This window comes from Borostomias antarcticus (assembly GCF_949987555.1).
Source record: "Borostomias antarcticus genome assembly, chromosome: 2".
Classification (NCBI taxonomy): Eukaryota; Metazoa; Chordata; class Actinopteri; order Stomiiformes; family Stomiidae; genus Borostomias; species Borostomias antarcticus.
This window is the reverse complement of record NC_140235.1, coordinates 6,900,454-6,913,247: the sequence shown is the minus strand read 5'-3', so window position 1 is coordinate 6,913,247 and position 12,794 is coordinate 6,900,454. Positions and strand designations below refer to the sequence as shown.

Sequence of the window (12,794 nt, the reverse complement as noted above, 5' to 3'; positions counted from 1 at the left end):
TGGGATGGCAACCATGGAGTGCAACAAAAAAATGGCTGTATGTTGGTACCCATCTTATGTGGGGATACATGTTTTGGGGAGTGAGTGATGGCCTGCAATCATACTTAGTTTTTTGTGTTGTTTTTTAGTAATACAACTTCCTTAAAGATTAAAAAATTCTGTAATAAAAAAATAAAAAGGGAAACCATGAATGTGAAATATATTATTTTAGGCCCCCTCTCCAGGCGCAATTTCTTTTGTGATAAAGGTTGTCTTTTGAATATTCACATTGCCACATTGTCCCTCATCCACAGGGCAAATTAGGTAAATCATTCAGTAATTCATATTCTCTATTTCTGTGCTCAACATGCTGTGAATGTGGATGAACATCTGTAGCCGTGCCACATACACAGTAGAAGGGGGCTGGCCAAGCAGAAGAGACAAGTCAGGAATAAATGGCGCCTCCCTCAGAAGCCCCACAGAAGGCATTTACAAACAATGAAATAGAAAAAACAACCTCAAGGTACATAGATGATCTGTAATTGCACACACATCAGTTACACACACACAGAGACACACACACACACTCTCTCTCTCTCTCTCTCTCTCTCTCTCTCTCTCACACACACACACACACACACACACACACACACATACTGTGTTCTTTTATTATCACAATTCTTTCATTCACAGCGCTCTCATTCCAATTTAACAGCAATATGGGAGACGATACATCTCTTAGCACTGGGAACAGAGGATAATAATTTGTGGCTCCAAGTCAACCAGTTCATCATTGTCTATGAAAATGTGTGGGACTATGAGGAAAAATGCAAATGTTATATAGCTGGCAACATGCAGCAACACCAGCATGTGTGTGGCATACTGAATGATAATGACAAAGCTGGCTGTATCCCCTGTGAGCGAGTCTGCGGAACGATGATTACAGATTGGCCAGTGTATCCTTACACCCACAAGGGACCATAATTCTAATGCTAATCACATTTGGCGCCGATTGAAATAGGCTATATCTGTACTTGCAAGCCAAAAGGAGAGGCAGGAGGATATATAATGGAATAAACGAGTTTAGCTGTAAATGTGCATTGAACCCAGTTTATTTTGTCATTTTAGCCAACAGGAATTTCCTGTCTACCTTAACCTATTGCTCCATCTGCCGGCCCTATGACAGTGCAAACACACTTTTGCAACAGATCCCATTGTTCATGGTACATTAGGTATTTAATCTCACACATGCTCTGTACAACCTATTATTTGTAGCCTGCAGAAAAGAGGTAGAGAAGCTATGTGCTCCCTTCACCTCACTCTACTGATACCATCTATCAGCGCAGTCCCAGTCTAAAATCCCCAACAAGGGGATCCATCAATCATGCATTCACTGGCAAATATCAGTCATCCTCCCAGCGCTTTATTTTCATACTGAGGAGGGGAACAAGAAGGAGCACAGCCCAGTGATGCTCAGCTGCACGCGCAATGTAGGTTAATCGAAGAGAGGGAGACTCGGCTGTTCTGATTGGCTGGCTGGGCGCGGGCTCTCCGCAGTACAAACTGTCAGTGTTAATCAGCGGCCATCTCTTAACAGCAGCCAGGGCTATCAGCTAGGTGAGCCCATCGCTATTCCCGACTAAACAGATGATAAATCATTTGTACATAATTAGTACTCAGCAAGGTTACAACTGACACGTATTTTCATCTTAATTAAGAGGGAAATTTGTTCCATTAATTTAATTTGGTGCGCATGAGTGGGCTTAATCTGTCCTGTCCGGGTGGGTATGGGGTTGGGGTCTTAGACTAAGACTATGAGGAAATGAATCTTTTATCAGGTTGTTTCATGTGTAGGCTAGGGCAGTGTGGCAAGGGAGACGAGTGAGAAGAGTAGGATCCTCTAGTAGTTCACCTATCTGACTGCTTGAATGGGCTCTCAGCTGAAATATAGGACTATATATATAAGCCCTACAAATGCACTGGCCATGTAACCACACGGATATCTACACTCATGTTTCATGAGCTTGCGATGTAAGAATGGTTAACCAGGCTACAAATGAAGTAAAGGACAAACTTGTTCTATCACAGACCATTGTAGGCTACTTCATACCTCATGCTCAGTTATTTATTGATGGACGATCATCCCTTTTTTGAATGATAATCACTGTCCATGCAGTCCAATGGGCAGTAAGACCTCGGTCCCTTTTCATTGTTGTAGTGTATGAATGAAGCTGTAGTAACTGCCTGAGATGGAGAGTGGGAGAGAGAGAGAGGGAGGGGGGGTATGACTGATATAGAAACTGGGTTTCTAATGGCCTTCTCTTCTGCCTCTTGGGTGCTCAAGCAGACAACCATTACCTGCACTGATGCATAGTCTATAATAGCCAGGGACCGAATCCCCACTATAATAGAGTAGGCTAAGCTATCATTTTAAATACAGATATGTCAGGTGCAGTATGTATTTTCTCACCCATGTGTTAAGGTCTTTTTGACAGTGCTACAGTGTAGACTTACAAATAAGCTATTTTAAGTGTATTGTCACACAGAAGGCTTCTAAAAGGCAGTAGTCTAGCCGATACGCTCCGACTCTCACACATACACGCCCCCCTTGACGTGCCTGTTGAAATTAGTAAAATGAAAACAACCCAGAAGCACCACAGCCGTTTTATAATAACTCTGGCAAGACGTCGTCTGCCACGAAGAGTAGGGTTACGTCTCCCTCCACTGGACATATGTGGAATTGCAATGTGTTTAATTGCTACAGTTTCAAACGTTTCTTACTTGGTGGGTTGTAATTATTTTATATATTCAAAAAACTCTTCCAAAAATATCCATGAGGGTAAAATGCAGATGTTGGCTTCACCACCCTGTCGGCCTTCGCCGATGGGGGCACACCTCTTGTCATATGCTTCTAATAATTCTTATCATGTGACATCACAACATCAGTCCAATATGGCGACTACATCCGTATTTCAGAGGGTGAGGACAGGGTCCAAAATAGGAGCTCAATATGACCAAGAAGGCAATCTTATCCAGGTAAAAGCGTTCTCTTGTATTTAAATATTGAAGCCCGTCGTTTTCTAAACATTGTGCAATTGATGTCATCATATTACAGCATTTGCAAGATAAACATTGCTTGGTGGGTGTCTCAAGTTAGCTCGTTAGCTAACGTTAGCTAGGTAGTGATAGGGAAGGGTAAATCTTAGTTGTAGATTATGCTTGTCTTTACACAAAATAGATACTAGCTCGTTTTTTATACATCCAACTTCTTGTCATTCAGTTATTCATCTCAGCAGCTAGCTAACTAACTAGCCGTTAGTCATTCAGAACTGCATCAGCTAGCTATCAGCTGGTCTGACTGTACCACTTGGAACTGCTGGTAAGAGATACTGAACTGTGGCTTGCAGGTTGAGACAAGAGAGGACGAGGAGCAAAGTGTCAAGCTTGCAGAAATCCTGGAGCTTCTGCTTGCTGCTGGATACTTTAGAGCCCGAATCAAAGGACTGTCCCCTTTTGACAAGGTAAAGTAGAGCTTGCCTTCAAAATACACAAGTGTCCCGGCCACTTGACATTTGCCCTTTAGATGAGAAACTAAACTCAATGCAATGTCTGACTGCAATGTCTGTCTTTAGGTGGTGGGTGGGATGACATGGTGCATTACAACATGCAACTTTGACATCGACGTGGACCTACTGTTCCAAGAGAATTCAACTATTGGCCAGAAAATGTAAGAAGGTCTCAGTTAAATGTCATGTCTCTTTGTTGTTAGAGCTCCAGAAATGGGGTGTGACACAGTATGTGTCTCTTTACAGAGCGCTGACAGAGAAAATTGTGTCCGTTCTGCCCAAAATGAAGTGCCCCCATCGTCTGGAGCCCCACCAGATCCAGGGGTTGGATTTTATCCATATATTTCCAGTAATCCAGGTACACATAGCATGGGAGTAGCCATTGGTCTTTGTACACAAAAACACATACAGAATCTATTTTTCACGCACACATACAACACACCAACACTATTTTTCTGTGTTTCTTCTCTCTCTCACACACACGCACGCAGGTAAAAAGTGAAAATGTGTCCTCTTTTTCTATCAGTGGCTGGTGAAGAGGGCCATAGAGACCAGAGAGGAGATGGGGGACTACGTGCGCGCCTACTCCATCTCTCAGTTCCAGAAGACCCACAGCTTCCCTGAGGTAAATATTGTCATTTAGAAACAGAATTGCATCGCGAGACCGGTATCATTTTTAAAACATTATTCTACTTCCACTTTAGGATGAAGATTTCTTACAGCGGAAGGACAAAGCTGTGAAAGCAGTTTTGGATGTATCTGTGAGTAATTCCATGACATGAATATGAAAATAATGTTTTTATAACTCCTCCAGCTTCTGGTTTTGGAATCTGTTTGTCTGTAGCCATGTTTTTAAGATGATTTCCTCTACATTTACAGGAAGTGTACAAACCTCAGCGGAAGTACAAGAGGCAAGCAGATGCAGGAGAGTTGTTGGATGAGGAGTCCAGGGTTCACTCCACTCTACTAGAGTATGGGAGGTATGCCACCAGTTTTAGTCTGTATTTCTCTCTCGCTCTCTGTCTCTTCAAGATCCGTACACTGTGCTCTCTGTCTTCCATTTACCAATCTTTCGTCACTGTCCATTGCCTGTCTTTTTCTCAGACGACCAAATAGATTCTACACTTTAATGGGCATTGGACAGTTGATCTAGTTCATCATACCAAATTTTATGTTCAGACATTTTAAAGTCATCAACCTCCTGTCATACTATCTTTCCTTTACTCCATCTCTGTGTTAGAATGTCAGATTACCTCCTGTAAGTATGTGTTTGTGGACAGGTTTGTTACAAGGAGTGCCATTCATATGAATGTGTAGGGCTGTTTGAGGTTGAAAATGTGAGATGTGAGGAAAAACCGCTGAAATATGCATGGCAGGTTGAGAAATGCATGAGAACCGACTGTTTTGCTGCACAATTTGTGTTTTTTTTGTGCTTCTTCCCCTTGGCTGTTGTTGCCCAGAGAGACTATTTTGAATCTCCCTATTATGCAGTGTTTTCTTGTGATTTAAATGTGTAATAATCATTGTACCGCTGTGCATGTTTATTGTTAATGTATGTTATTTATATAAAGATGACTGCAGGTGTGGTGGAATACGGATTATCTTTGTCAAAGAACGCCCCTCACTGTCTATTATGGGTTACAAATAAAATGTCCATTCCTTCCAGACGCTATGGATTCAGTAAGCAGTCAAAACAAGACAAGGTGAGTGCCACTGAAGTAGCATCAGGTTATGAAGATGTCCTCTCATCACATTTGGTTGTGAAGTTAATTACAGTGTCAATTATGGATGTAGTCACTAACTACATCCTCGAACACTTAAATACAGGTTAAAAAGAACATTTTGTAGTCTTTCATCCACTATTATAGGGATTTGTAAAATCCTTGTAGTTAAATAGAACAACATATGTGTATGGCTTAATAAGTACCTGTGCCTTTGGCCTGTTAGCTGTTACATTTGCTTGTTTTGGAAAGGAAGTAACTGGACTATTGGGATGTGCCCATGTCTGCTCTTTAAGACAGATGAGCAGAAAGCCTCATTGGCTGAGGGCTCTCAGGCCACGCCTCCGGGGATGACAGAGGTGTCAGAGGAGGAGGACCTGCAGGCGGCAGAGGAGGTGGGGTCAGGTGACACCTGTCTTTGTACTACTATGAAACAAACTATCCAACCTAATGTCAAGTTTTTAACCAATTAGGTTTACACACTATTGCTATACAGCCGTTCAGCCGACACTTTTTTGGCTTGTGAGCTACTTTCAAAATGACCAGCTCAGCAAGATCTACTCCCACCCACCCCACACATACGGTTTTCAAGAGTTTATGGATGTACGCCTATTTGAAAGGGAAAGTAAATTCATGTTGCATTGTTACTACAGTCCCTATACCAGCCTAAACATGATGAAATCAGCTCACACAAACAAAATACTCAAGCTAGCTAGCTAAGCACAAAACAATCACACTATACAAAGTAGCAGGAGGCTGTTGCTCATTTGGACAAGGGGGGTGACATGACTGTGTACTATGCAATTTGCCTCCAAACACACCAACTTCAATGCACGTCAAGTCTCCTTTTTTTTTTATGGCTTTTTTTGAATGGCTTGAGATCTACCAACATTGCCTCTGCAATCTACTGCTACTGGTCGATGGCGATTGATGTATTGGGCACCCCTGCTGTACAGCCTTGTGATGATGGATTGTCTGGTTACTGTAGTTTTGAAGCCACTGATAGTGGTCCTGCTCTCTCCTAGCTGCGCATCAAAACCCTGATGATCAGCATGGCTGCCATGGCAACAGAGGAGGTAGGCAATACATTTTGTATACTTGGATAGTTTTACTAGTGGCTGAGATGGGTGTGATTGGGAAGGTTGTTAATGTGTTTTTTCCTACAGGGGAGGCTAACGGCAAGCACAGTGGGACAGATAGTGGGGCTGCAATCCAAGGAGATCAAACAGATAGCATCGGAGTACGCTGAGAAGGTGAGTACACAGAGTATGCAAGTATACATGTACAGTGTGTCACACCAATTAATTTGTCACACCAGTTTAATGTTCAATAAAAAAATAAAAAAATTAATTCCACTTAAGACACTTTGAAAGTGACAAAGTGTCTGAAGTGATAACGACTAAGTCAGAAATCTCCTAAATGAAGAGTTTCCATGTCCCTTCCCAGCAGTCGGAGCTGTGGGTGGAGGAGCGTTCGGAGCGCTACGGACCGCTCCAACACCACCGCCGCATGGTGACCTCCCTCAACAAACACATCCAGCAGAAGAGCAAACAACTGGAAGAGGTGAGAACCAAACTGATGAAAGAAGAACATTTCTCTGACAAGTTATTCCAGTTTATAGGGTGGGGGGGGGGGGGGGGCGTGTTGCTTATCACCATATCAGACAGGCAGCCCAGCAGTCGGAGATACTGCGGCCCGCCAGTGAGGTAGTCTGGGCCTGAAGGACTCAGCCCTGTGATCCTTCTCATTCCGTCCCACGCTTCCTTGGTGCTGTCCAGCTGAAGTTCACCCTCCATCCTCTCTCTCTAGCTTTTTTTTTGGCCTTTCGCAACTCCCTCTTCAGCTCCTTCTGGACTGACCTGGCCTCCTCTCTGTCCTTATCCATGAAGGCCCTCTTCGACTTTAATGTCCTTTCAACATGATCACCCCCATCGTGTCTAACGTTAGTTAGACGTACAGGTGTCTCACTAGCTAACTGTTGGCTTGCAACACAGTTTACATAGTTTTACGCCGACCAAACAGTTGTTGCTGCTATATACAGGTAGGTAGAATAGCTAACAGTTACTAGCCAGCAAACGAATTAGCCAGCTCACATCTCCGGCTTTGTAGTTCGAAAACATGTAAGTTGGTGATGAAGCGTTTCCCACTTTCGACTTGCCACCTCTGACCATAAATGAATGCAGCGTTATACAAGACATCCAAGTCTTTATGTGTCTCTGTGTTTTAGCTTCAAGCCAAGCATTTGGAGGTGAAAGTTGGATGTGAAGAGGCCAAGAGCAAGCTGATGGAGGTGAGATGTTTCAGCTGCCCATTCAGGCTGAACTACATTTCCCAAACATGTCTGCGCCACATTCTACAATTAGTTGGTCTCTATAGAAATAGGACGTCAATTGGAGACCATTTCAACTGCCTTATTCTGCCTATTTTATTGTAGCTTTTGACATTCCAAGTTCATTTGCAACGTGCAGATGCATGTGGTTCATACAGGTGTCACTGTAGCAGGTCAACAGTTGTAATAAGGTGGTTGAGTGTATTATATAATTTTCTTTGTGTGTTCACAGGCTACAGAGCAGAACGAGAGACTGGAGAAAGAACTGAGTGCTCTAGAAGAGGTGGAAGCTCAGGCTGACACTGGGTGAGTTGTCCACTGAAAGGGCGAAAATATGTCTCGTAGATATTGTCAAACTCTTAAAGATACATTATTATTAAAGCCTAGCTATGGTAATACCTGTCAACGTTGAATGTGTCTCAATGGGACATTTTTCTTCTGTGTGGCTCCAGTCTGTTGGAGAAGTTGAGAGCACTTGTTGCCATGAACGAGAACCTGAAGCACCAGGAGCAAGAGTTCCGCACACACTGTAGGGTGAGTATGCATCATCTACCTGTACACACTACCCTCACACTGTAGGGTGAGTATGCATCATCTACCTGTACACACTACCCTCACACTGTAGGGTGAGTATGCATCATCTACCTGTACACACTACCCTCACACTGTAGGGTGAGTATGCATCATCTACCTGTACACATTACCCTCACACTGTAGGGTGAGTATGCATCTTGTAGATATACATTACATTACAGTAATTGTTGTTAGTCGCTTTTATCCAAAGCGACTAACAATAATTGCATTTAACGTAGGAAAAGCCAAGTACTACTACTTGCCAGAACTCACAAGTGCATCTTCTTTCTAAAACAAGTGACTAAGATCATAATCTAGTGCTGAAGGCAGTGCAAGAATAGCAATCTAAAATACAATAGGTGCTTATATACTGTATATACTGTACCTGTACACATTACCCTCACACTGTAGTGTGAGTGCAGACTTCAACCCAATGCCACTGCACAGTAGATCCAAGGACCTTTTAGTCTTCACAATTTTAAATTAACCTATAACCTTGCGTGTCCAGGAGGAGATGGTTCGTCTACAGCAGAACATCGAGGACCTGAAGATGGAGTCTGGAGACGATACGGAGGAGGAGAAGGTAGCCAGAATACCTGAGACTTTCCTCCAGTGTCCAGCATATGCCTTCATACGTATGTCCGTTTGTTAAACAATGACTCGACATTCTCTCTTTCTTTCTGTCTCTCTCTTTCTCCATCCTTTCCATCCTTTTTCTTTCTTTCTGTCTCTCTCTTTCTCCATCCTTTCCATCCCTTTTCTTAACTGTCAGGAGAGGAGTCAGCTGATAGACAAGCAGTACAACACAGACAGAGAGAAGCTACAGAAGATCCGCTTGTTGATGGTAAAGCCTGTTTGCATTGAGTCTTGAGCTTTTAATTTATTTCTGTAATGTTGTGTATGTGTGTTTTTTTTGTACTGGTTCTTATTGTTTATTTATGTATGTCTTTTCATTTGTTTAGGATTTTATTTGCTCCGACCTGTTTAACCTCTGTCTCTTGGCCAGGTCCTCATTGTAAATGAGAATTTCTTCTCAATTGACTTACCAGATTAAATAAAGGTTAAATAAAAAGTCTCATCATATTAATTGATACTGAGCAGCATGTGCAGTACAGACCATAGGAGGTGATCTAATGACATGTTTGTTGCTTGTTTTGTTTTTTTCCACAGGCGCGGAGGAACCGCGAGATTGCCATCCTACAGAGGAAGATGGACGAGGTGCCCAGCCGGGCGGAGCTGACCCAGTATCAGAAGAGATTCATCGAGCTCTACGGCCAAGGTGGGAACTTCAGCTTCAACACCCGATCTCACTTCCATAAATTACTTCTATTCAAAGTCCCTGAAATAAGACCGGTTGTTGATTTGGTCACCATAGTGTAGTACTGTAGGTGAAGGTCATGATTTTGCTTTTCCTTTGTAGTTTCAGCAACACATAAAGAGACCAAGCAGTTCTTCACCCTGTACAACACACTCGATGACAAGAAGGTGTACCTCGAGAAGGAGGTGAGAGAAGACAGAAGATGGAAATGGATTTCGATTCATTTCAGATGATCAAGGGGGGGGGGGCGGGGTGTTCCAATATTGATTCTTGCGTCTTTATTTTACAATAGGTGAATTTGCTGAACTCCATCCATGACAACTTCCAACAGTGAGTATTGCTCAAATATCTCATACAACTTCTTTGAATTATGGGAAGTGTAGTCCAGCCGGTGTATTTCCTGTATGAACTTTAGTTTCCTGTCTTGCTCAGGGCCATGGCCTCTTCAGGCGCCAAAGAGCAGTTCCTCAGACAGATGGAGCAGATAGTGGAGGGGATCAAACAAAGCCGTATCAAGGTATGCAAGCATCAACCATTCTGTCTACTTTGCACAAGTAGAACCTTCATGCATGTGATGCCAAGTGCTTACCTACGAGGGTTTAGTCCGAATTAACAGTTAAACACTTATAGGTTTAGTGTGATCTTACATCAAAAAGGGGGGAAAAGATGTTTAGGGACTGCAGAAACGGATACATACACACACACACACACACACACACACACACACACACACGTGCATGCATGAGTGGCTTTGGCTCTCAGTCTGGATGGCAGCATTTCATTCTTGAAATGTGTGTATTTATCTGTTTCTGCAGTTCCTAAACATCTTTTTCCCGCTTTTTTATGTAACCTGCTACAATGACACCTGTATGAACCACATGCATCTGCATGTACACACACACACACACAGTACACATAGCAGACATTGATGATGTCATGCTCTGGCATCCCTGTCCACAGATGGAGAAGAAGAAGCAGGAGAACAAGATGAGGAGAGACCAGCTGAACGACGAGTACCTGGAGCTCCTGGACAAGCAGAGGCTGTACTTCAAAACCGTCAAGGACTTCAAAGAGGTGAGGCCTCATGGTGGCTGTTTTATGAGTGTGTGGTAAAGACAAGACTACATTTAACTTAATTAATAATAATAATAATATGATAAAATAATATGAAAAAATCTTCTTCTCTATAGGAGTGTCGGAAGAATGAGATGCTGCTATCCAAGCTGAGAGCCAAGGGCGCCTCTTAGCCCAAACTCGCACAAACACTGCCTCCAAACCCACTTCATACGCGGATACTACAGAAAGCTCCTCAACTTTGCATTAAAACTGAATCAAGGATTCTCTGTAGAAATAAGACGTCAATTGGAGACCATTTCAACTGCCTTATTCTGCCTATTTTATTGTAGCTTTTGACATTCCAAGTAAATTTCCAACGTGCAGTGGTTCATACAGGTGTCATTGTAGCAGGTCATACTGTATATAGCCATGTACTGTATACTGACTCCCTGAACATACATCTGAAATGTTGTTTACTAATGTGCCATTCACCTGTGCCCTGTCCTAGAGGCCTGAGCTGTCAATGTAGCACTTAGGTACTCCATTAATTTCCACATGTGCAAGCCTCTAAACACTTTATCGTCTTTGTTACTGGTATTTACTTACTGCTGGCTCTCATTAAATAGCCTGCTGCACCGAATGTGGAAAGTGTGTATGTATGCTTCTTCGGCCCAATCCAATACACCCCTTGCCCCTGTCACTTAGCCATATCCCTGTGCGTTCACGTGTAGAGATATAGGAGTAGGACTACATGGCCCTCCAAACAGGTACTGTAGGCAGACAGACCTACCCCAGACCAGGATGCGCTACCACCACAGATGGAGGAGAGGGAGACACTGCCAGGCTGTATAGGTAGTGTCCCTCTACCAGCAGCCAGCTATACTGTAGTTGGCCATGATGCAGCAGTTGCATAACATCATAGCAGTCTTACAGCTGACCAGAGGGGGGCGACAGAACAGACACAGATTGACTAGTGACACGGGAATAATCACATTTGAAGGAATGATGCCAGAAAATAGGTTTCCTCTGGAATTTAACCATTAATTACAGCTGCTGCACAGCTTTCAGTCGGGGCTTTTTGAGGATGAAGAAGAAGTAGGAAGTACAACTATGAGAAATGATAAGTAAAACTACTGGGCTATGGCGTGCATTTAAGTGTGCATAAAGGCTAATAGTTCAGCTAAATGAACCTACAGTATGGGGAAGTGTTCGGTAAGGGCATTTTGAGCAGCACGAGGAAGGTGAAGATGAGGAAGAAGAGGGAATCAATCATAATTATAGCTGCTGCGCAACACTAAGTTGGGGCCAGGCATTTTGAGGAGGAAGGAAGAGGAAGAAAAATAAGAATTACAGCTGCTATATCTATCTACACTATATGGACAAAAGTATTGGGACACCTGCACATTACTAATGTGACATAGGAGGAGGAATAATGGTCTGGGGTTGTTTTTCTGGGGTTGGCCTAGGCCCCTTAGTTCCAGTGAAGGGAAATGTTAATGCTTTAGCTTACCAAGACATTTTGGACAATTCTATGCTTCCAACTTTGTGGGAACAGTTGGGGGAAGGCCCTTTTCTGTTCCAGCATGACTGCCCCAGTGCACAAAGCAAGGTCCATAAAGGCATGGTTGGGTGAGGTTGGTGTGGAAGAACTTGACTGCCGTGGTGTTTGCTTTTTACACCTGTTACATTGGTTGTAGATGAGATGGTGATGTAGCCTACATTAACCAGTTGCAGTGTATTTCAAATGCATAATCTTCATGTGGAACAGAACTTCAAGGAGGCAAAAACCGTCAAATCAACTATTTATTGAGCATGCCTAACACAGGGGCCGAATCTCTAGGCAATACTGAATTCACACAGAAGGGCCGCAGCTTTTAAACTGGCTTCAAGCCAGGAATCACATGACAAACAAATTTGCATACAAATAATGATCATTTAACACAAATATGGTCATAAACAGTCAACTAGTCTTCTGAGTGGTCTTTGCATCAGCTGAGCTCTGCCCCCTGGACCCTAGGAGCTTCCTGTGTCCTCCTAGGATCATGTTACAAGACTGGACTCCATGAACTTTAGGTCATGCTGACTCAGAGACAAAAGACAAATGCCCTCTGTTGAGCCTTGAATTAACACAGTTCAAACTAACGTGAAGTTTATTAATTATTCTAATAAAAATGATTACTACATGAGAGTAATACAGATGTGATTGATGTAATACAGTATAAAAAATATACTACACAGTGTTAGTGCGCCAG

General features: G+C 42.9%; 1 protein-coding gene across 1 annotated transcript; it reads left to right on the top strand.

The window, feature by feature from the left end:
• The first annotated feature begins 2,925 nt into the window (after nt 1–2,925).
• Nucleotides 2,926–11,149, top strand: ccdc93 (CCC complex scaffolding subunit CCDC93). Its single transcript, XM_084451646.1, has 23 exons — nt 2,926–3,015; nt 3,387–3,500; nt 3,612–3,706; nt 3,792–3,903; nt 4,072–4,170; nt 4,250–4,306; nt 4,425–4,525; nt 5,212–5,248; nt 5,563–5,661; nt 6,292–6,342; nt 6,433–6,519; nt 6,713–6,829; nt 7,494–7,556; nt 7,828–7,901; nt 8,048–8,129; nt 8,677–8,751; nt 8,941–9,012; nt 9,339–9,447; nt 9,589–9,671; nt 9,779–9,816; nt 9,919–10,003; nt 10,447–10,560; nt 10,677–11,149. Exons 1-23 carry the CDS (start codon nt 2,932–2,934, stop codon nt 10,731–10,733), a joined length of 1,905 nt encoding a protein of 634 aa, XP_084307772.1. The 5' UTR covers nt 2,926–2,931; the 3' UTR covers nt 10,734–11,149.
• The last annotated feature ends 1,645 nt before the right edge of the window (nt 11,150–12,794 follow it).